The sequence below is a fragment of the Phalacrocorax carbo genome, unplaced genomic scaffold, assembly GCF_963921805.1.
Source record: "Phalacrocorax carbo unplaced genomic scaffold, bPhaCar2.1 SCAFFOLD_129, whole genome shotgun sequence".
In the NCBI taxonomy this organism is placed as follows: domain Eukaryota; kingdom Metazoa; phylum Chordata; class Aves; order Suliformes; family Phalacrocoracidae; genus Phalacrocorax; species Phalacrocorax carbo.
Genome location: NW_026990425.1, coordinates 33,393 through 59,242, shown reverse-complemented (window position 1 = coordinate 59,242; position 25,850 = coordinate 33,393). Strand labels below are relative to the sequence as shown.

The following is a 25,850-nucleotide window of genomic DNA, read 5'->3' as shown; positions in this document are numbered from 1 at the left end:
AGTAGGGGAGAAGAATGAAAGATGTACAGAACCTACTCCCACAGGAGTTATTGCATTTTACTTTGAAATTGTAATATGCCAGAAATATACACGCAGCCAACCACTAAGGACCTGCTGATGGGTAGTGACTCATTAAACCATGATTACTCAATAACTTTAAGTTATGATCCTACCTACAGACAATTCAGGATCTTTCTGTCAACTTTTGCAATGTTCAACTCACGGCCTGTGTGTGACAGGCAAGGGTTTAAAGCTTCTTAAATTTCAACAGGACCTAAGAGCAGAGCTCAATATACTGATACTGCCATAAATTCTGGACTGGACAAGCAAATAAAAGATTGAAAAAGGTGACAATCAACAAAGGGAATTTGTTAGTGGTATCTGCATTCCAGCTGTTTATGAGAAGCCTCAAATCCCTCTTTAGAAACAATCTAACTGGTAAAAAAAACCAAAACAAAACAACAAACCAACCAGGCTGCTAGAACACATTATCTTTCCTTTCTTCCTTCTACCATTTTCCCAATCTTTCCTACCTTAAAATAAGTAATTTTATCCTATTCTCCTTTCCAAAGCCTGATTTTGCTTCCTTGCACCAAAATTTTATGTCAGCATCTAACAAGACTTTTTGGTATTCTCTATTCTCTTGATGTTTTGTGTCTTTCTCCCTCTTTCTCCTTGTTGTTTCCATAAAATTATTTCTTAACTGTCCTGTTCGTAAAGTACATCATGTTTTAGATCAAATGAGCTTCTGCTCTGCATAAATTTTCTATTATCTCAGTGGAAGCACTAACCTTGGTGATATTAGAACTATGGGTACATTTTTCATAGGAGTGCCTCAACAAGCTACTCAGCCTCAGAGAATGACAGACACAAAAAAAGATTACATTAAATCACATTCCTCTGTTGCAATATTGGTTCCTCTGTTGCATACCTGGTTTTGAATCTAACTAACAAGTAATGAAGAACAGAATAAGACTTTAAATTCTACCAATGTCAAGCATAATGTTCCTATTGGCTAGGCTCAACTCTGAAGTCATGCAGTAGTTCACAAGGATATTAGCTACTACAATTCATGTGAATCTATTTTTTTTCCATTTAATATTTATCTTCTGTAGTATGCTCAGATTTCAACATCTTTAACATTGTCCTGGTTTCAGCTGGGATAGGGTTAAATTTCTTCCCAGTAGCTAGTATGGGGCTATTTTTTGGATTTGTGCTGGAAACAGTGTTGATAATGCAGAGATGTTTTAGTTGTTGCTAAGTAGTGCTTACACTAGTCGAGGTCTATTTCAGCTTCCCATGCTCTGCCAGGTGCACAAGAACCTGGGAGAGGACACAGCCAGGACAGCTGACCCCAACTGACCAATGGGATATTCCATACCATATGATGTCATGCTCAGTATATAAAGCTGGGGAAGAAGGAGGGGACATTTGGAGTGATGGCATTTGTCTTCCCAAGTAACTGTTACATGTGATGGAGCCCTGCTTTCCTGAGGATTTCTGAACACCTGCCTGCCAATGGGAAGTAGTGAATGAATTCCTTGTTTTGCTTTGCTTCCGTGCTCAGCTTTTGCTTTCCCTATTAAACTGTCTTTATCTCAACCCACGAGTTTGCTCTTTTTTGCTCTTCTGATTCTCTCCCCCATCCCACTGGGGTGGGGGGAGTGAGCGAGCGGCTGCGTGGTGCTTGGTTGTTGAGTGGGGCTAAACCATGACAAACATTTTCATTAATGATCTGGATAATGAACTGAGAGGAGTGGCTGATACTCCAGAGGGTTGTGCTGCCTTCCAGATGGACCTTGTGATTCAGGGAATAAATATTTAAATGTTACTAATGCAATCTAGTGTAGCTCAACAAATGTTGGGGCCCAGCCCTAAAACTTAGCAGGATAATGAGGTAGCCTTGGGCTGTAAGATAACAGGAACAGCCTGCAGGATGACTAAAACTTGTTGCTTTGGGGGAGCCAGAAAGGCTTCAAGATAAGAAGTACCTAAACAAAGTTACTTTAACATTTGACCTTAAGAAAAGCAGATGTACAGAACCATAAAGATAAGGAACTGCAGAGCAAGCACTAAACCAGACCACGCCATCCCTCAAGGACAGTATATATATGATCTCAGAACTGAGTTTGTGCAAAAGCAAAAGTTAACTAGCGGACACAGTGAGGAAGAGTATATCCTTCATCCAGAGCCCCCTGATGACCACCTGGAGACACCAACAGGCATGCACAAATAACATTTGCATATGATAATGTAAAATGTGTTCATCTGATTCGTGTCAATATGGAATTGTTTGTGCTTGTGTAACCGAGGGCCGTGCAATTGACTTGCTAACTGTCTTGGTGGTTGGAATGTTGATTGGCGATTTGTTGCTAAGGCAACAGATTGGCCAGTGGTGATGGCGGGAAACTTCTTGGCTCAGAAGACGCTGAAGCATGAAAAGTGGGGGAAAGGTCATTCCAGCAGGGGGAGAGTGCGACTACCGACCCAATTCAGGACCAAAAAGACTTGCCCCCCCACACACACCTGTAAAGAGCATGCATGCTAATCTACATGGCAAGCGTGGCTAATTTAAATACGGCTGACCAACGGCAAGTGAGATGCTTATCACTGACCAATGAGTGTAAACTTAGGCGTGTTGTTACTAATTGTTAATATAAACCCTGTATTCTTGTATGACGGTATGCACGTTAGGCGGAAGGATCCCCCGTGCATCCAGCGCTGCTTGCTTGTCTCTATTCAATAAATTGTAAATTTTAATTGAAATTCCATTTAAGGCTAAATTAATTATAACAATTGGGGGCTCATCCGGGAGGGTCTTGGTTCCTGAATTCTGACTTGATCTAGGAGTGCCGCCCCACCATTTGGTGGCTCCAGGTCAGGTTGGGTCAGGGCTAACGCCATCCTGAACCCGAATAGGGACAAGCAAAGAATTTAATTTTTATAAGGTCCCTTGCCGGCTGCAGCAGTTTGTTTTGCCCGTAATTCTGTGCGCGAAGATCCAAACGAAGACGACAGAGTCGTAAGTATTTATGCTGTATACCGTTTGGTTGGGTGGGATTTGGTTGCCTGTGTGTGTAAGAGTGTGACTGAGCCGGAACCTAGTTCCGAAGTGATTGTGGAGGTCTTCTAACCGCGGTTCCAATCTCCCGCGAGGGACTTGGCCGGTGAAGGACTGAAGTGATTCCTATAGGATTCGTGGGAGGGTGATAGGTCCTAAACCCCCTGCAAGATACTCTTACCAGTAACCAAGGGCTGTAGGAATTGCCACAGTAAAATTCCTTGATGGGTCAGACAGAATCGAGGACCCAGGACCAGAAGAAAGGGAGCAAACTACCAGACATACCATCAGAAAGTCCATTAGGAATAATGATTAGAAATTGGAATGAAAGGGGCCCCAGAAAAGGAAAAAGTAAATTAAAATTGGTTCAATATTGTATGGCTGAATGGCCGAAGGAACCTTTAAGACCACTTGTCTTTTGGCCTGTTTTTGGATCTTTTGAAGACTGGATTTGCCAGGCCTTGAATATATATGTTAATTCAAAGGAAGAAGAAGGAGATAAAAATGAACAAGAAAGGGAAGATTTGAGAATGTTAATCATACAGAGAATAAGGGAAGCGGTTCCCCGAGGGCAAAACAATAATAAAGCATTTAATGAACAACAAGGGAAAGATGAATCTCCAACAGAATGGTTGGAGAGGTTGAGGAAAAGCTTACAAATGTATTCTGGAATTGATCTGAATACAGTGGCTGGGACCGCACTCCTTAAAACACAATTCGTAGCCAAATCTTGGGGGGATATAAGAAGGAAATTAGAAAAACTGGAAGACTGGCAAGAAAGAGGATTAGAGGAGTTACTTAGAGAAGCCCAGAAAGTCTATGTTAGGAGGGACGAAGAAAAGCAGAAAGCAAAAGCAAAAATGTTTGTAGCAGCAGTAAGAGAAAGTCAGAAAAATAAGACTCCATCTGGAGAGAAAAGGGAAAAAAGAATAGAGCAGACACCCCAGGGACAGCCTTACCAAGAGAGAGTCACAACTCCCGTCTGTTACTACTGTAACAAGAGGGGACATGTTCGGAAGAACTGCCGTAAACGGGAACAAGATGAGAGAATGTTTAAAGAAGAATAGGGGTGTCAGGGGCTATATCTTCTGGGGACTTCAACATCAACAGAGCCCTTGATAAAATTATTAATTGGTCCCCATAAAGAGGAAGTTTTATTTTTAGTAGATACAGGAGCCGAGAAATCAACCATTCAAAAACTTCCAAAAGGAATAGAAGAAGGGAAGAGCTATATGTCTGTAGTTGGGGCAAAAGGAGAACCTTTTAAAGTACCTATTTTGAAAGATGTAGAAATAGAGACAGAAAAGAAAACTTACCTTAATGATTTACTTTTGCTCCCTGAAGCGGAGTACAATTTATTAGGAAGGGATTTGATTTTGAAGTTAAATTTGGGCATTCAGAGTAAAGGGGATAAATTGCAGATTAAATTATACACTTTAACACAAAAAGACGAAGAAGCTATTAACCCCTCAGTGTGGTATAAAGAAGGGGAAATTGGAAAGATAGAAATGGACCCCATAAGTGTTCAAATAATAGATCCTTATTGCCCAATTAGAATCAAGCAATATCCTATACCCAGGGAGGGCTGAAAAGGAACTTTGGAACCATGTATGTCACCCCATAATACACCCATCCTTCCTATAAAGAAACCGGATGGGTCATACAGGATAGTACAGGATTTAAGAGCTGTAAATCAGCGAACGATCACCAAGTTCCCTGTGGTGGCAAATCCTTACACTTTACTGAGTCTTATTTCTCCTAGATGTACTTGGTATAGTGTAATAGATTTGAAGGATGCTTTTTGGGCCTGTCCTCTGGATGAGGAATCCAGAGATTATTTTGCCTTTGAGTGGGAGGACCCCGAAACAGGACGAAAACAACAATTAAGATGGACTGTACTACCACAGGGGTTTACAGAGTCACCAAATCTATTTGGACAAACTTTAGAGAAAATCTTACTAGATTTTACATTACCCAAGGAGGTAAAATTATTACAATATGTGGATGATTTATTAGTAGCAGGAGAAACTGAAGAGGGGACCCGAGAGGCCACCATTAAATTGTTAAATTTTCTGGGGGAGAAGGGATTGAAGGTGTCCCGATCAAAGCTACAGTTTGTAGAACAGGAAGTAAAATACTTAGGACATTGGCTGAGTAAAGGAAGGAAGAAGCTAGATCCTGATAGGATATCTGGGATTCTATCCTTGAGACCCCCACAAACTAAAAAGGAAATTCGACAAATATTGGGATTATTAGGATACTGTAGACCGTGGCTTGAAAATTATAGTGAAAAGGTAAAATTCCTATGTGAGAAATTAACTAATAACCAACTCAAGTGGTTCATAGAAGATGAGCAGAGATTCGAGGAAATAAAAAAGGCATTAATACAAGCACCTGTATTGAGCCTCCCAGATTTAGAAAAACCTTTCTATCTTTTTGTAAATACATCAAACCAGACAGCATATGGAGTTCTTACTCAAGACTGGGCAGGAATCAAAAAACCTGTAGGGTATTGCTCCAAGTTACTTGATCCAGTAAGCAGAGGATGGCCTGCTTGCCTCCAAGCTCTGGTTGCTACAGCCTTATTAATAGAGGAAGTTCGAAAAATCACTTTTAGTTCTCCTTTAAAGGTGTATACCCCACACAATGTCAGAAATGTTTTACAGCAGAAGGCAGAAAAATGGTTAACAGACAGCTGGATCCTAAAGTATGAAGCAATACTAGTAGACTCCCCTGACTTAGAATTGAGGGTGACTTCTGCCCAGAATCCAGCACAATTTTTGTTTGGAGAGCCATCAGAGGAGGAATTACATCATAATTGTTTAGAGGTAATTGAGGCCCAGACTAAGGTGAGGCCAGATTTAAGGGATACTGAGTTGGAAGATGGGAAGGTGCTGTTTATAGATGGTTCCTCCCGAGTGGTGGAAGGGAAAAGAAAATCAGGATATGCAATAATTAATGAGGACCTAGAACTTATGGAGTCAGGACCTCTGAGTCCATCATGGTCAGCTCAAGCTTGTGAGCTGTATGCCCTCTGTAGGGCCCTGGAATTATTAAAAGGCAAAAGCAGGACCATATTTATGGATTCTAAATACGCATATGGGGTGGTCCATACTTTTGGGAAAATTTGGGAAGAAAGAGGTTTAATTAATACTCAAGGGAGAAATCTAATACATCAAGAATTAATAGTAAAAATTTTAAAAGCATTAAGAGAACCAAAGGAAATAGCAGTGGTACATGTGAGAGGACACCAAAAGGGATTAGATTACCGAACTCGAGGGAATAATTTAGCGGATAAAGAGGCCCAGGAAGCAGCCCTGAGGACTCAGGTCGCTAAAATTAATGCAGTACAAACACAGGAGGACATCAGCAAAAAACACACAGGAGGAGAAAGAGAAGAAGTTTGCCCCTGAAGAAAAGATAAAATTGGAAAAATTAGGGGCTAAGTTAGAACAAGGAAAATGGATATTGCCCGACCGGAGAGAAATGCTGCTGAAAGCCTATGCCAGACAAATATTGGAATGTTTGCATGCGCAAACACATTGGGGTACAAAGGCGTTAAGTGATCATTTCCTTAAACAATTTGGCTGTATTGGGATTTTTGAAATAGCAAAGCAGATTACACAAGGATGCTTAACTTGTCAAAAGGTAAATAAGTGTTTTGACAAGTGGCAATAGGAGGGAAAAAAACAGCTTACAGACCATTCGAGAAAGTACAAATAGATTTTACGAAACTTCCTAAAGTAGGGAGAATAAAATATTTATTGGTAATAGTAGATCATTTGACACAATGGGTAGAGGCTTACCCTGTAGCACGGGCTACAGCACAGATGGTGGTAAAAATTTTATTGGAACATTTGATACCTAGATATGGGATAATCCAGTACATTGATTCTGACCAGGGCACACACTTTACTTCCAGAATAATAAAGCTATTATGTCAATCATTAGGCATTCAGTGGGAATACCATACTCCATGGCACCCACAAAGTTCGGGGAAAGTAGAAAGAATGAATCAAACAATAAAACAACAATTGGCTAAATTAATGATTGAGACATAAATGCCTTGGACCATTGGCAATGTTAAATATAAGAACTAAACCATACAGTGAGACTGGATTATCACCATATGAGATGTTATATGGCATGCCCTACTTTCAAGGGATGCCTTTGGGGAATAGTGTAATTGAAGACAGAAACGGCTGTGAGAACTGCTGAAAAAGGGTGGACACATGTGTCGTGAGTGAAAGCTCCAGTGAAGGAGTGGAGAGTCACATCTGAACCCGGAGAAACTAAGCTAACCATCAGAAGAACCTGAAGAGGCCATCATCAAAGAACATAAGCTAAGTTGCTGTGGGAATTTTATTGTGACTACTCCTGTAGAATTTGTAAACTGAGAAGCTCCTAAATGAATACCCATTAGGGAAGACAATTTGTCAATAACAAGGAAATATTGGTTCCTGGGAATAGCAATAGGCTATCCATGGTATACACTGGATTTTTTTGAGACATAGCATACGAATTGGAAAAAGCCAATCCTTAAATACTCAGGAAAGGACACCCCTTAAGATTAAGGAAGAGGGCAAGACTGGATAGGGAACCGGTGCTACGGTTTGAAAAGGTCTGCCAAGGGCTGCAACCCCTTTGGGCCGCGACCGCCAATCACTATGGCCCTTACCGGACCTCTTCTAGTCCTACTTGGGGTGAGTTCCTTAACCCTGGCTATGACAAACAACTGCAGTCAATGTGTAATATGACTGTAAAGGCCAGTGTCATGGTTTAGCCGGCAGCTCAGCCCCATACAGTCGCTCGCTCACTCCCCCACCGGTAGATGGGGGAGAGAATCAGAAGGGTAACGCTCGTGGGTTGGGATAAGAACAGTTTAATAATTAAAATTAAAAGAAACAACAACAGAAATGCAATGTGAAGGAGAACAACGAGAGGTGCAAAGCCCCGGGGGGAGGGGAGGGGAGAGGGGGAACGAACCGCTGAAACAAACCGCACGCGCCGCAGCCGCTCGCTGCCCGCCAACCCAACGCCGCGCCGCTTCTGCGCTGCCACTGCCCCCCCCCCCCAAAATACTGGTCATGGTGTCACATGGTATGGAATGAACCTGCCATTGGCCAGTCGGGGTCAGCCGCCCCCACCATGGCCCTGCCCCTCCCAGCACCCACCCACCCCACCCCCCACCCCCCCCCCCGCCCCCGCCACGCAGCAGAGCGCCGGAAGCTGGAAAGGTAGCCGACCCCCACAGTGAGGAGAATTAACCCCTTCTCAGCCAAAACCAGCACAGCCAGGAAATAGGAAGCTGCATTATGCTTTATGCAGAGAAGGTAACAGGACCATATGCTATGATCCAAAAGAACTCACAAATTCGGAAGTAGGAAGACTAATTGTCAGCATAGACTGTTCATGAAATAGAAAAAGGAGTAAAATATGAAATTCCCACAGTTGCTAAAAATCTATTTGTAAATCTTGCTGAAAACATTGCTAAGTCATTGAATGTAACCAATTGTTATGTTTGTCGTGGAACAAACCAAGGTGAAAAGAAATTAAGAAAATCGCATACGTCCCAGTTCAAACTTGGAATGGAATCAATCTAGGAGAATTAGGGGGGAACTTTATGGACGGTCTGTATTGGGGATATGTGGAGGACTGTTAATAATTCCATGTTTAATACCTTGTTTTACTAGACTAATACACTCGGTTATACAAGGAATGCAGAAAACTGCAACAAAAGAAGCGATTGGAAACAAAAACACGAATCAATGCCATAAAAAAAGAAGATGAGGGACTGTAAAATGTGTTCATCTGATTCGTGTCAATATGGAATTGTTTGTGCTTGTGTAACCGAGGGCCGTGCAATTGACTTGCTAACCGTCTTGGTGGTTGGAATGTTTATTGGCGACTTGTTGCTGTCATGGTTTCAGCTGGGATAGAGTTAATTTTCTTCACTCTAGCTGGTATAGTGCTGTGCTTTGAAATTAGCATGGAAAAAAAACCCTGTTGAGATAACACACAGATGTTTAGGCTGTTGCTGGGTAGCGCTTATACTAGTCAAGGACATGTCTAGCCTCCCATGCTCTGCTGGGTGCACAAGAAGCTGGGAGGGGAGGGGGCACAGCTAAGAGAGCGGATTCAAACTGACCAAAGGGATATTCCATATCATGTAACGTCATGCCCAGTATGCTAGCTGGGAGGGGCTGGCCAGGGGAGGGAGGAAGCAATCACGGCTTGGGGACGGGCAGCATCGGTCGGCAGGTGGTGAGCGGTTGTATTGTTCGTGTTTCTGTGGTTTTTTTCCCTGTTTTCCCTTTCCCTTCCTTTTCCCTTTTATTATATTAACATTATTGTCATTATTCTCATAATCGTTTATCATTATCATTTTATTGTAATCATTAAACTGTGCTTATCTCAACCCACAAGTTCTTTTGCTCATCCGATTCTCTTCCCCATCCCACAGGGGTGGGGGGGTGGGTGAGCGAGCGGCTGCGTGGTGTTCAGTTGCCAGCTGAGGCTGAACCACGACAGTTGCTAAGGCAACAGATTGGCCAGTGGTGATGGCGGGAAACTTCTTGGCTCAGAAGACGCTGAAGCATGAAAAGTGGGGGAAAGGTCATTCCGGCAGGGGGAGAGTGGGACCACCGACCCAATTCAGGACCAAAAAGACTTGCCCCCCACACACACACCTGTAAAGAGCATGCATGCTAATCTACATGACAAGCGTGGCTAATTTAAATACGGCTGACCAACGGCAAGTGAGATGCTTATCACTGACCAATGAGTGTAAACTTAGGCGTGTTGTTACTAATTGTTAATATAAACCCTGTATTCTTGTATGACGGTATGCACGTTAGGCGGAAGGATCCCCCGTGCATCCAGCGCTGCTTGCTTGTCTCTATTCAATAAATTGTAAACTTTAATTGAAATTCCGTTTAAGGCTAAATTAATTATAACAATTATGAATATGTGTATCTTTTATCGGAAAAGTAATGTACTTAACCTGCACATTTAGATCTGATGGTGTGCAAGTTAGGAGAAGCGATCCTCCTTGCACCCAGCACTGCAACAAACATACCTGCTTTATAACTCTCTGTGAGTTGTAGAGTTTGTTTCCATGCCTCACTTGAAGACTGGAGAAATGGGCTGAGAGGACAACAAAGGGAAGTGCAAAGTCCTGCACCTGAGGAGGAACAACCTCATGCACCAGTATATGCTGGGGGCCACCCAACTGGAAAGCAGATTTGCAGAAAAGGACCTGGGGGGCCTGGTGGACACCAAGTTGAACATGAGCCAGCAAGGAAGATATAGTGAACCTGACAGGAAGACCACTGTACATCTAAGAGTTAGTGATCCACATAACAGCCTGAGTAGGACCAGGCCTGTGCTGTGCTATGCTGCATGTACAGCATGGCCTTCAGGCTTGTGTTGTTTTGCACAAATCTCTTGGCCACAGGATAAACTGGTATAAACTTGGTACTGGTGATTACACCACCTGCGTGGCCTTGCCTTTATCTAACAGTGCAGCAAGACATTCTCATGAGAACACAGTTTCTGTTTTAACAGTAAAAATCACGGAGTTGTTTCCTCATAAGAAAAGCCTATAATGGCTTGAATGACCAATATGGGAGAATCTCTGCTATGGACTGTGTCTGTATGGTATGCTACATGTGGATTGGAGGTCTGTTCAATGCTACGCTGCTCATGGTTCCCAGCATCTAAAGAGATGTAAGATTATCTATGCTACTGTCTCTATTATGAAGGGACTGAAGCATCTCTCCTATGAAGAAAGGCTGAGAGAGCTGGGACTGTTCAGCCTAGAGAAGGCACAGGTGGGATCTTTTCAATGTATATAAATACCTGAAGGGAGGGTGCAAAGATGACGAAACCAGGCTCTTTTCAGTGATGTCCAGTGACAGGACAAGAGGCAATGGGCACAAATGGAAAAACAGGAGGTTTCCTCTGAACATACAGAAAAACTTTTTTACTGTGAGGGTGGCTGAACACTGGAACAGGTTGCCCAGGGACATGGTCCTGGGCAACCAGCTCTAGGTCACCCTGCTTGAGCAGAGGGGTTGGACTAGATGACCTCCAGAGGTCCCTTCCAACCTCAACCATTCTGTGATTCTATGACTTCTGTAGTCTCATATATGCAAAAAACCCTGTACCTGTCAATATATAAAATATTATATGATTAAAGGTTAAAACTTTCTTAACTATCACAAAAACAGAATAAAAGCCTTTTTGAAAAAAGAAGCTATTAAATCCAAGACAAGGTTTAAATATAGGACTCTTGTTTGTTTGAAAGAATAAAATAGAGTTTTTCAGGCTGCAAAAGTAATCCTCAACACAGTGCAAGTACAGACAAGGAGACAATAAGAGGTTTGAAGATCAGGAGGTGGAGAGATTTCACAGAATGATACAACAAAGATAATTTTTTCTGTATTAGCATTTTGTATAAACTGAAAGGTAACAACAATATGGAACAACATGTAAAGGAAAGTGGAGAGGAGGATATTGCAGAACAGAAAATAATAGTCTGCCTAAGAATCTGAAATACCAGTAACAAGAAAGTATAAATTTTAAAAATACCATAAAACAAAATAATGTAAAATATGCCCTTAATATCATAGGTGGGAAGAGGAAACCGATAACAAATCTGAATGAATGGGAAGATCCTTGCTAGCTATTCCTATAGTAGAGAGATCACTCAAAATGTCTCCCATTGAAACACTAGTTCCAAACTAATAGGTGCCAACTCAGCATGGCAATTAAAAGATGTTGGAACCATGACAGCATATATAAAAATGGATAGCAAGTATCAGGTTTTCAGCTCCATAATCAGTTCATATGACTCACACTAGACAGATTCTCAGTGTAATGACTGTAATGAGTTTCTGATATTGGATTCTCAGCAATATAAACAGAAATTAGAACATCTCAAAGGACCTGTGCCCTTAGAAACAGAGTCAGCAGGGCATATTTAAAGACATTTATATGTGATACGGCATTTCCTTTGTACCTAGCTTATCAGTAACAGTTCTCACACTGGATCCGGATGATGTAGGTATCTAGCTAGCATAGATACAGATCATACATACCATTTTGACTAGCAGTTTACCCAGACCTTTGGATATAAAAAGTGTTGACTCAAATCTGAAGCTCTTATTGCCACTTCATTTGTATCTAAAATCATTTCAATGAGCAAGTAATCAGTCTTGGCAAAGACTCTTTGGCACTGGTAAAACTGATCTAGCATTTTCATTAGGGAATAAACATTAAGCAATGGTTCAGAGATTCTGGATCTTCATCATAAGCTCCAGACAAATCTAGAAATCTAAATATTATTTAATGCTGTAACTGTACAATTTCAAGGAAATAGAACACAACCACACTGACACCTTGGAACTGATTACCCAAACACAAGACTGATGGTGATACAAAGACTATCCAAAATGGACAGTGGACTGGTTCATAAAGCAGTTTATTAATGCCACATTAGAGGCACTAGATTTGATTGACCCACATTAAAGAAAGAACCTAAGCAACAAGTATATTAGCTTGGAGTCGCATTTGAGTCACTAGAACTACCCTATAAAATATGTGTGTATACATATACCCTCAGAATCTTCTGCAAGAGTATGTGAGTGATCACAGCAGATTCTGTTCTCCAAGACATTCTAAACCTCAATGTTAAGAGGCACCATACGATTCTATATGCAAAAGCCACTTAGTGAAGAAACAAACTTTGTTAATCTGAACAACACTGAATGAAAACTTACATCTTAATAACTACCTCAATCCAGCAGAAGTATGGATCTCAAAATTTATACACAAAGAAAGTAAACATAGTTTTTGACCCCAACTCAAAACCAGTGACAACTAGGATATCGATTTTGCAACTCAAGGAAAAAGTAAAGTATCTTCAGCTACTTCATTTGATGAATAAATACTTAAAAATCATTTAACCATGCAGTTTGTGATCATATCTTTCGCAGTAGCTCAAAGTAACTAATATCTGGGTTACAAATGTTCATTCTGAAAAAAATCCTTACTTTCAAATTCACAAAATAATTCTTGCTATTTCTCAGCTAATATGCCCATTATAGTTATTAAGTATCAACAACAGGACCACCAGAAGGTTTGCAGTTTTAACAAAACCAACACTGAATCTAAGCACTATAGTTAATGCATTTTAAATCAGGTAATGGAAGTAATTCAAGTCCTTGTCACTAAAATCCTAGGTTAAAAATTAACAAGAGAAATATTAACATATAAAAATATGTATGTAAGAATATTTTACATATGAAGCTAAATTTTATTTGGCCTAATGTTAATTTTGCAAAGTACAACCTTATTCCTTTGCAATTTTGAGGCTCAATCCTGTATTGAGGCAACTTGTTATTACCAAGCATTCCAAACCCTCAGGTGAGCAAAGTCCCTCACAAGTCTGTTTGCAGGATCATGAGCTTCCAAATGTGAATAATAAAAAAGACAAGACCTGAAAGTCAAACAGTGAATTCTCTTTCCTGCAGTATATTTTTGAAACTACTCTTACCCCAATGGTAAACTGTTCATTCAGAGCCAGAAAGAGAACATTAAAGAGGTAGCATGTTGGCAGTGAGTATAAAAAGTTTGAAAGAGATTATAAATATACAGTAAAATGTCCTCCAAAATGTATTTATTTCATAGAGTTATCAATGATTTAGGTTGGAAGGGGCGTCTCAAGGTCTCTGAGTCCAACCCTCACTCAAAACAGATCCAGTTAGAGTAGATTGCTCAGGGCTTTGTCCAGTCAAGGTTTGGATATCTCCAGGGATGGAGAGCCCATAACTTCTTTGGGCCCCTGTTACTGGAACAGTTTGATTAACTGTATGAGGATTTTTTTATTCTTATACCTAACTGGAATATCCCATGTTCCAACTTGTCTCCATTGCCTCTCATTCTTCCACTGTGCACCTCTAAGAGCCTGGCTCTTTTTTTTTTCTACGTGCTCCCATTACATAGCTGAAGACAGTAGTAAGAGCTCCCTGAGCCTTCTCATCTTACAGCTGAACAAACCCAGTTCTCTCCAAGTACATCATGTGTTCCATCCCCTTGATCATCTTGGTGACCCTCCACTGGACTTGCTCTATTATGTGTGTCTTGTATGTCCAAGTCACAGGCATTATTTTGACTCACTAAAATCAAAATGTGATGTATTTAACTTTAGAGGTATAATGACTCCAGAAGAGGAGGCATCTATCTGTTTAACTTGACAACAGTAAAAGCAATGACCAGGACAGAACTTGAAGTATATCACTTGTACATCACTTGATATATCAGAGGGTTGTGCTGCCATTCAGAGGGATCTCAACAGGCTTGAGAAATGGGCTGAGAGAAATCTCACGCAGTTCAACAAAAGGAAATGTCAATTATTGCACCTGGAGCAAAATAACTCCAGGCATCAGTACACACTGGGGGCCCACCAGCTGGAAAGCAGCTTGTCAGGAAAGGCCCTTGGAGTCCTGGTGGATACACTGAGCATGAGCCAGCAATGTGCCCTTGTGGCAAGAAAGGCTAACAATATCCTGGGCTGCATAGTGTTGCCAGCAGGTGTAGGGAGGTGATCCTTTCCCTCTACTCAGCACTGGTGAGGCCACACCTGGAGCCCTGTGTCCAGTTCTGGGCTCCCCAGTAAAAGAGACATGGACATACTGGAGGGAGTCCAACGAAGGGCCACTAAGATGATTAAGGGACTAGAGTGTCTGTCCTATGAGGAAAGGCTGAGAGAGCTGGGACTGTTTAGCCTAGAGAAGAGAAGGCTCGGGGGGGATCTTATCAATGTGTACAAATATCTGAAGGGAGGGTGCAAAGAGGACCAGAGCCAGGCTCTTTTCAGTGGTGTCCAGCGACAGGACAAGAGGCAATGGGCACAAACTGAAACACAGGTGGTTCTGTCTGAACATAAGGAAACACTTTTTACTGCGAGGGTGGTTTCAACCCAGTTTTCAAACTGGAACAGGCTGCCCAGAGAGACTGTGGAGGCTCTATACATAGATATATTCAAAAGCTGACTGGACACAGTCCTGCTCTAGGTGACTCCACTTGAGCAGGGATGCCGGAATAGACCCTCTCAAATGGTCCCTTCCATCCTCAATGACTGTTATTCTGTGACTTGTAAAATATAAGATTTTAAATGATAATAAATTCAGACTATATAAGCACATTGAAACTTGACTTCCATAAACATTCTAAAATTCAGATGTAATTAATATGAGATAAGAATATTCTTTAAGAAAAATTTATTTTAAAATTTATTCTAAAAACAGTAACACATAGCAAATTAGATATTGGAAAGTAGTAATTTTTGCTTACTCATATTTTCATAAGTACTAATTTTAGGATCAGAAACAGAAACCACTTTTCATCTTTATAAATGTTAAAATAAGATATTAGTGATTTGACTAAATGACATACCACTTCATCTTCAAATCCTCCAGCTAATACAAGCGAATAAGCTCCATCATTACTGCGTCCATGAATTCCACCAACATGGGGTCTGTGAACACCTGCTTCACTCACCTTGAGTATTAAAAAAGAACAAATTTTAAAATAACTTTTTGAAACAACTAGCCTTATGCAACAATTTTTTCTGGTTAAAAATTATTTACATAAGTATCTTTGTGTAATAGTTTTGCCATTGAAGGAAATAATTTTATGATTTTCAAAGATTTTTTAAAAGGAAAAAAAACACAAAAGAAAGGACATCCAATGAAAAGAAAGGACAATATAAAACAGTGCTGACACAAAGATGAATAGGTACACTTTGCCCCTTAGAAAAAATCTTCATGATTCTTGCCGTAAGCAACATTTCAGACCAGATTCACGGTTCCTTAGACCAACACAAAGAAGATATAGATTATCTTTCTAATTCAGTAGTATTTTAAAACTTAAAAGTTAACCAGCTCAGGAAAATGCAATCACATTTACAGCCTTCCTTCATCTCTGAAGATTTTTTCTTTTTCCAGTTCTGCCCAACCCCTGTACTCCCCCCCTTTACATATGTTATAAAATTTTGCATTGCTTTGCTATTGTCATAAGGACATCAAAAAGGATGTAGACAGGCTGGAAGGGGTCCAGAGAAGGGCCACCAAGATGATCAAAGGACTGGGAAGCCTGCCATATGAGGATAGGCTGGGAGAACTAGGTTTGTTCAGCCTTGAGAAAAGGAGGCTTAGAGGGGATCTCATCACCGTGTACCAGTACTTAAGGGGTAGCTACAAAGAAGATGGGGACTCCCTTTTTACAAGGAGTCACATGGAGAGGACAAGGGGGAATGGACATAAATTGCTCTTGGGGAGATTCCGATTGGACACCAGAGGGAAATTTTTCACATTGAGGACAGTCAACCATTGGAATAATCTCCCCAGGGAAGTGACTGACTCGGCCACGTTGGGCACCTTCAAGAGTCGTCTGGACAGGGTGCTGGGCCATCTTGTTTAGACTCTGCTCTTCCCAGAAAGGTTGGACTAGATGATCCCTGAGGTCCCTTCCAACCTGTGATTCTGTGATTCTGTGATATAATAGTCATCAAACTGCATCAAACCAGAGTTCCAGCTAGCCAAATATCCAGTCTCTGACAACAAATAAAACCAGATAGCTGGTCAGTGTGAAAATTGACTGTGCAAATGCACAATGATATTTACATGTAAATTTGCTGTTTCCAGCTATGTGTGGCTGTCATGGTTTCGACTGGGACAGAGATAATTTTCTTCACTCTAGCTGGTATAGTGCTGTGTTTCGGACTTAGTATGAGAATAATGTTGATAACCACAGATGTTTTAGTTGTTGCCAAGTAATGCTTATACTAGTCAAGGACTTTTCCAGCTTCCCATGCTCTGCCGGGTGCACAAGAAGCCGGGAGAGGAGGGGGCACAGCCAAGAGAGCTGATCCAAACTGGCCAAAGGGATATTCCATATCATATGACGTCATGCCCAGTATATTAACTGGGGGGAGTTGGCCGGGGCGGGCAGTGGTTGAGGCTCGGGTACTGGTGGCATTGGCCAGTGAGTGGTGAGCGGTGAGCGGTTGTATCACTTCTTTTTTTCCCCCAGGTTTCATTTCTCTCTCGTTATATTTATATTATATTATTATTATCATCATCATCATCATTATAATTGCCGTTATTACTATTACTATTTTATTTTAATTATTAAACTGTGCTTATCTCAACCCACAATTTTTCTTGCTTTTGCCCTTCTGATTCTCTCCCCCATCCCACTGGGGTGGGGGGAGTGAGCGAGTGGCTGTGTGGTGCTTAGTTGCTGACTGGGGCTAAATCACAACAGTGGCTTAGATTTCCTTAGCCAAAGGCATAGTCTTTGCATCTCATCAAAGAGAAGTCAACCAATGGTTATTAATTTATCTACTTGAATTCTGAACTCTTGTACACTCTTAGCTTTCACAATATCCTACAGGAAAGAGTTTATAGTATTGCTGCATATTGATTGAATTAGTACTGCTTCCATTCGTTCTTAATCTAGCACCTGATCATTTCATTTGTTGCCCTTTCCTTTTGCGTCAAAAAAGAACATACATTTGTTCCCTATTCACCTTCAATTTTAATAGACCTCTGTAGCATACAATCCTTCATACAATTTTTGTATGGAAGCCATTCTATACCTTTAACCATCCTTGTTCTTCATAATTATATTGTTTTTCCACCTTTCTTAATAATTCCTAACATTTGATTTATGTTTCTGACCACTACTGAGCACAAAGATGACATATTTAGAAAATTATCTATTACAAGTTATCTTTCTTAAGTGATAATAATTAGCTGCAAGCCCTTTATCAGCTGTGAAAAGTTATGATTTTTTCCCCCTCGTCTTTACTATCCATGACAACTTAGCATTGTCACTTAACTGTCAGTTATTCGTCAACTTTTCCACACCATTTATGAACATGTTGAACAGCACAGGTCTCAGTACCATTCTGTTCTCTCCCATTCCATTAAATGTCATTTCATTAATTCCTCTCTCCCTTCTTTCATTTTCATGAGATATCCAGAATTTGACTTAAAATTTAGATTTCTGCCATTTGGATGCTGTATCCAGAAACAGTTCTAAGTCAATTTCCTTCTAGGAAAAAGAGAGTTGTAAGCCTTCGAACTACATAACCACTCATAATATATAATACCTCACATTTAAATAGTCTTAAGAAGCTTGTTGCATGAAAAAAGGAAGAAAACCATGAGACAGAATTTACAGCATTTTCCTTCTAAATTATCATAAGTCTGCTAAGAACTCTTTTTCATACAAAAGAACAATCGAATCAGAAATAAAAGTGTAACTTTTTACACAGAAAAATGTTGATCTTATTTAAAAGTATGTAGTTAATATGTAGCCATTATTAAATAATTATGTACAAATTATAACTCTTCTTTCGAACATCTGTGCCCTACATTATAAGTCTTATCTGCTTAATTTTCTGGGAAAAACAAACCTCTTTACTTATATTCCTGTTTGCAATCAGCACTTGGAAGTCCTGGGATGTATGTGAGCTTATATGTCACCAATGGAATTCTTAAAGAGATGAAATCCTAACTTTTATTCCTGCTGATCTGGTAACAACAAAATTTGATTCAGAGATCTTGAGTTTGCAGAACTGATTTTTAAAACTTCCCCTATCTAAAAGAATATAATTTACCTGGAAACTAATTTAAAGATTAATAATTACAGAGATACTTTTTCAGAATATAAATATATTTTGAAGTATTTATTTTAATTTGCTTCACAGAAAAGTTCTTCAAATATGGTAGGGATAAATCAAAATATCACAAAAAACCACAAGAATAGACATTATTTTTCTCAAATGAGTAGTTGTGTGTAAAAAGAATTAATAATTGACATTTACACTGCAATTTTACATTAGCAAATTAATTTGCTTTGCTGTTCTCTAATGTCTGTATTTATAGTAGTGCTCACATTAGCACCAAAGTGAGACAAGTTTCAAGGAACTTTTTTAGTAGTCAGCTGTCTCACTGTGAATTCTGTTAGGGGGAGAAACTGAAAACTGTTGCTAAGGGGTAAAACCTCTGCTGTTGACCATTTTAGCCTGAAGACTTGCATGTCATACCAAACCCAGAATTATTCAGACACCCATTTTCCAATAAGAAAACCAGTTTTTTTTAATAAGTGCACTCTCTGGAGGCAATGGGTGGGATGAAGACTTCAGAAAACATATTAAAAGAGGCTTTTGGTTCTTGCCATGCCCCTCCTCCCCAAGAGGAAGAAAAAGTCTCTGTCTGTTCCTCTGGTTATGGTGGGAATACTCCTGAAATATGTTGTTGTTCTCCATGCTGCTCATTCCTGCCCCCTTTGCGCTGACACCGTATTTGTATAACCACAAAGTGAAATGGATTGGGTAAATTACCTTCCCCCACAAAGGACTGTTTTTCTGCCAGATTACTTTCCAATATAGTTTATCATATGACCTGAGAAACATTTGTGACAGAAAACAGAAGGGACAGTACAAGAAGTGGACATGGCTGGGTGGACTACTTCTTTCAGTAGTCAATACTGGCTTGTATTAGTTTGAAACATTCATTAGCCTAAAGTAAGGTGCTGATGCCAGTTGTGTATGACCCAAAAGGAACAGGTAATCGATTTATAGTGATACAATCAGAGGTGGCTCTTGCCTTGGGGACAGTGGGTTTTATCCCCACCAGAATTTTAGAACCCTCAGTAAAATCTTATTTCTTTCCTGTACTAAGTATGGATAGCATGCACACTAGCACTAAGCCTGGCACCACAACATATTGGAAGAGAAGTATGCACTGAAACAGGAACTATATTGCACCTGCACAGTAGCCTTCAGTGTGGATCCCGACCAGCTAATAAGCATTAGAGACACCACTGGATACAGACAAATATTTTCTGAATTCTATAATCTATATCCATAAGTGGGATGGATTGGTTCATGTTCCATAGCAGTAGACTTCATAAAATATTAAACTTCCTCTTATTATTTCAGTTGGGAGTTTAACATGCAAGATATAAGTCCATCCTAATTATAGCAGGTTCCCCTTTAAAAATAGTAAGAACTATTTTTACAATTGTAATTAAGTTGTATTTTCAAATCAGTATACTTCAAATTCCACAATAGTTGGCAGTTTTGAATATTAGAATTAAAACATACTCTCTACACTTATTCCTAGTGAACAAGACAATTACCAATACAAAAATAATTTTTGTGCCCAAACTATACCTATTACTCAGGTTTATTTCAATTACAAATTTAAAAACATACCTGAACTCTGAATTTCCAGGTTGTCCCAACAGGGACACCAGGTATAGGACCATAGTGATTAGAAGGGACAATAGTGCATTCCTTAGTGCGACCAACACAAGCCATGCCCTAAAAAACACATCAGAGAGAATTATTTTTATCATATCTAAAATAATGTATAAATGCTGATGCAGGTACCAAGACATCCAACCATTATAGTAAATACTTCAAAATATATTAATATAAAAATTGTCAACAGCTGTTTTAATGAATTAATTTTCATTTCTTTATTTATCTCTAGTCATCTTAATAATTCTTCAGATGTTTTAAATTTCAGTAGACAGTGTACAGGATTCAACATTGCTTTACAGTCTGTTCAATCCTGTACTGAATTTTGTGTAATGCATATATAAACATAGTTAAATACGTAACACATACATGAATGGTGAGCTATTTTTAAATTAAAATACACTACCTTGCCCCAGTCTCTCTGGCTTTCAGTACTGGCAGATGGCATCTTTGCTTTCTTTTTACTCTGTTTGAGTTTTTCTCCAGCCTTTACAACTTCATTAGAATCATTTTTGCATGAAGGACAATACCTAAATTAAAAGTTTCAGTAAATTCTTTATTACTTAGTAATAATGGCAATACATTTCTTGTAAGCAAAATAGTGTCAAATTTGTTCATCCTAAATATTTTGAAGCTAGCAAATATATGACAGTTTTTAAAAGCTGAGGACTCAGGTTGAAAAAATAAACTCAACAAGAACAAATACTGTCCACTTCTAAAACAAGACTTTTTTAAAAGTAGGGTGATAGAGGTGAAACATTTTGCTCTTCTCATGTGATGTATGAGAGGTCCCCACATTTCCTGTATTCCCTCCTCATTTTCTCTTCCTTTCCTTGCTTGTTCAGATCACATAGGGGAGAGGAGAAATGAGATTAGAGTATGCTGCTAATGCTCATGGTTAATTTCCACATCCTGCCCACTCATCATCTGCTTTTACTGCACCAAATCTCACTTCAGACTGGATGTGGGGTACCACAGAACATGCATACATGTACACATGCATCCTTATCCTACCCCACCATGCCTAAGGCATCAGGAATGTGACTGAGCACTCAACAAATGGGAAGAGTAGTAAGCTCCATTTCTATATATTTCTTTGCCTCATATGACAGTGGGACTCATTCCAGCCACCATAAAACCACTACAGTAGAAAAAGGATAGGAGACTGCAGGAAACACTGGTTAAGGGAAAGGGAGGAAGGGAGCACTCAGATCCTTTTATTGCTACTAACAGCACTTTTTTCCCACTCCAGGAGTGCCAAGGCAAAGGCAACTGCCATTGTTTCTGGCTTCTATGGGCTGAGTTTGGTCCAAAAGTCACTAGTGGAAGAAGTCTGATCTATAATAACAACAATATATTTAGATTACTACTAATGCCTTAATTTTACTTTATACTTTTTATCTTTGAGTACAAACAGAAGAACTAGTTACCATAGGGCCACAAGTCACTATGTACAGATATTTAACAAGAATTGCCTGTGTACATGCTCTAAACCCTCTAAGAAGATGGGAGCTACCTCAAATCATGTTTTTATTTGCAACCTAGAATTCATACAGATACTTATTGCAGAACACAGTCACAATTCACAGTTCAGTTTAACACCTGGGGTCTTGGTACTCTTAAAGCAGCTTATTACACCAAAACCAAGAAATAATGTAAAAGTATTCTAAATTTCTAAAAATTGAAAAATATAGACTAAACCAATCATTTCTAAATCACACCTGTTCAATTTAAAGGTAAACAAGAAATTTTCCATAATTTTCCACTAGGCAAACTCCACCTGGACATTGACCTTCAGGCTATGTTCATTCTTGCTCAAACACGTTTTGAGGGTTTTTCTTTTGTAAAAAATTAAACTTGGAGCATGTATATTTTCTTTATTGTATAACCTTCTTGTGATTAATATTGAAACATAAAATTACTTTTTGCTGCTGGGGTACTGGTATAGAATCTTTCAGGAGTAAGGGGACCTGAAGAAGAATGGATGCACTGTCAGAGGACAGATCCTAAATAATATTCCCTTTAATATTCTGGATGACTCTAGTCAAAATACTTCTCAGTTGTTATACCCAGAAGTCAAGCACAGTCACAAAAGAACACTGTTTGACTGTGACCAACTCTGAAGCGCTATAGCAGAGAACGCTTTCCAACACATGGTTTGGAAGCACTAAGATCTTCAGCTCAGTTCCATAAGCAATTAGTAGGAAGTGAATGGATGTTGGGGCAGATTAGTCTTCTGTGCACAAAAGTAGAAAACTTGGGGATAGGCTGGGATTCACATGCTTCCCAACAAAGACTGCTGAATAAAGTTTTTATATACCTGTTTACACAATCATTTTGCATATACAAGAAATGGGAAGCACACAGACAATAATTGCTATATTTAGTCCCAACAACTCATACATATTTGAAATATGTATTGAAAATCTTTTCTAGATAGTGTTCAAATTCAGCAGTTTCTCCAAACAGAGCAAATATTAGTAAAATTTTTTTTCAGTTCAGGATATTCAAAAGGAAATGTCTATTTCCTTTTAAATCAGCAGAAGCATCCCAGTGTGCACGTATACACAATGAAAAAACCCTCACCAAATGTCATAATTGAAGTTGTGCATAGGTATAAATATAAATGGAGTCTGAGGAAAATTAAATATATTAGCCCAGGAAAAAAGGTAGAGCATTAGATGCTGAACTATAAACAAACTTACTCAGTATGAGGCAGATGATGTAATATAATACACTAAGTTATTTACTTCCATAGAATGTTAAAACTTCTAAAGTACTTAAAATATTTTATTTGAAGTGTGTAGTTCCACTAAAATGTATCACAAAGCACAGTTCAAAGTTTTTCTTTAAAACATGTCCATAGACATCTATTGATGTATTCATAATGGAAAGCCTAGTTCTAAAGTTCTATTTAGAAGTCACTTATAAAAGATTAGCATTTAATATATTTTACAAGCAGGTTATAAGTACAAATAGTATGAGTTGCACATAACTGATACAGGTGAGATGTGGCATGGAGCTCAAGATGATAAGCTTCAATGGGTTGATGCTGGCTCCATGCAGAGTCAGCTCAGAATGGAGTTAGCTGAGTCCACCAAGGCCTACTAGTTTGGCTTTCTTGCTGATGGTGCTAGAGTTACTGGAAATGGGGAGGAGTAAGGTAGTGGTTTTCTCACAGCAGAAAAAATGAATGAGGCAGATATAGGATAAGGGAAGGGCAAGGAGGCAGCAACAAGGGCTGAGATTGAGGGGAAAGTAAAGGATTAAAGGAGAAGCAACAATGAAGCCCAAATAAAACAAACAAAAGGTTGGGGAAGCACCACTGTAGGTGGTGCTAATTAAGTCTAATAACATCAATTAATGTCACAGGTCATAAACTGAACAAGCTAATTTCTGAAAATCCGTAATGCTCAATATCAATAGTTTATGAATTATATTTATAAATAGAATCTTAACATAAAATGTAAATATGTCTACATACAGTGCAAGGATGAAAAACATACCAGAAATATAAAAGCTCTTCAGTAATTCCTCTAGTTGCAAATAACAAAGAGGTACCTTGTGTAGAATGGGAATATACATAAGTAAATCATCCTTGTATATTTACCAATCCTCATCTTCTGGTATGTTGCTTAAGGGAGGGTTCAGGCAGTATATATGATAAGCCATATTACATTCATCACAAAGGAGTTGCATGTGAGCATCCTGTTTTCCACCACACAAGTAACAGGAGCAAAAGCGACATTCCTTATCTGGGTCAGCCCTGCAGTGCTTGCATTCAGGGCCACTCTTTCCTATCGAAAGAGATAAAAAGCCACAGGTCTTAGAAAACTGATTTCAGATTTATAAATACAATGGCAGAATAATATATATATGTGTGCCCACATGAACATGCCACGGATACAGTAGCTTTGCTATTACAATGAAGTCTGGGTTTAAAAAGATCAAGGCAACAGGAACAGTTTATACCTAGACTTATGTATTACTACATGACTAAGTAGCTACTGTCAATATCAACTTGTGTTCTTCAGCCTAACATTTATGAAAGAGTCATTGTAATTTTCCAGGTTAGGTTGCAACCTAGCCTATTGCTCTGCTATCCTGATATGGGGGCATGTGGGTTGTAAAAAAGAAAGAAAATAGCTCTACACACTCAAAAAGTGGCAACATAATTCACTGTCAGCTTGACTGCACTGAGTCCATTATAATAATTGACTAATTTTATGAAGATGTAGCACTTATTAATGTGAATGGATAGACTCATTTTGATAGACTAGGTCATGAGAAGATATTGTTCTGCAAGTTGCCTTGGCAGGACTGTCTGTAGAAGGACTTGAACAGAACTGTGAAATTACAGTCCTTTATAGTGTTGCAATTAAAAAAAATGCACAGGGTTGATGAATAAAGAGTAATACAGTTTTATTCTAATTTCATCAATTCAAGACAATATTTAAATCTGAAAAAATAGACAAGTTCCATCTTTATTCTTAGTAGTAAATATTTTTTTCCTCTTAATTCAAACAGCCAAATGAAAGAATACGTTTAATTATGTTGGTTTACTGAAACTTAAGCCCTTGTAAAATGACCAGATTACTACTTTTATGCATTACTACATCAATAGGGCTCAATTCTTTACGCACATGAGCACTGTCCCTATTTGAAAATGGTGCTTTTATAATGAGGCAAAGCTGATGTAACTTGGGTTTACACTATCTCTAAATTTCTCAAACTGACAGTTTATCTCAAAAATATTACTTTAAAATGTTGAGAATCACCCTTAAAGTGACCAAGAGAACATAAATGGAATAGATGATTAGTTTTCATTGACTAATCTAAGAAAAGTAAATAAATAAAGAATGAAAAAATAAATTGCTTCATTTATTGAAAATTACATTTCTAATTTTATATATACATTTGCAAATGGAATTTGCTTTCTTAAAAAACACTGGTTTTAATATGACATCATTTCTTTAATAGTACGTTGCAAATAAAGTCTTGTGTATTAATGACACCTACATACAATGGCACAAATATTAGCCTTAGATTATAAATGAAAACTAAACTGTGATAAATTTGCTGCTTTTAAAATTCAGTAATATCTATCAATAATGCCACAGATCAGCCTCTCAGTGTTCCCATTATAAACACTGTCTTATAACTCCTAGTCTCTAATTTCACATATTTTTAAACTTAGGATACAATGTTAAACTGCTTTTTAGAGAAGTGCCCTTTGAGGGGGGCAGGGAGGAGACATGGTGTATTTAGTGTTCAGAAGGACATAAGTGGTCAAATAATAAACTAAAATAAAATATATCTGTTTTTTTCATAGTTCTAGCAAGCTTGACACTTTCTTGTGCTACACAGCTAATGATTTTTTCATTCTTATATAAAGCCAGGGTTAAAGATAGCGGTAATGACTCTTTCAGTCTTTTGCATTTGTTGAGA

At 39.0% G+C, this 25,850-nt stretch overlaps 1 protein-coding gene across 1 annotated transcript in view; it reads right to left on the bottom strand.

Annotated features, from left to right (window-relative positions):
• The window catches only part of UHRF2 (ubiquitin like with PHD and ring finger domains 2), a 103,086-nt gene that overhangs the window by 57,442 nt on the left and 19,794 nt on the right, over positions 1-25,850 (bottom strand). Inside the window, exons 3-6 of the mRNA XM_064440330.1 lie at positions 24,013-24,199; positions 20,809-20,932; positions 20,355-20,462; positions 15,521-15,625 (exon numbers count right to left, since the gene is read on the bottom strand). Coding sequence (XP_064296400.1) covers positions 15,521-15,625; positions 20,355-20,462; positions 20,809-20,932; positions 24,013-24,199 — 524 coding nt within the window. The remainder of the gene's footprint in view (positions 1-15,520; positions 15,626-20,354; positions 20,463-20,808; positions 20,933-24,012; positions 24,200-25,850) is intronic.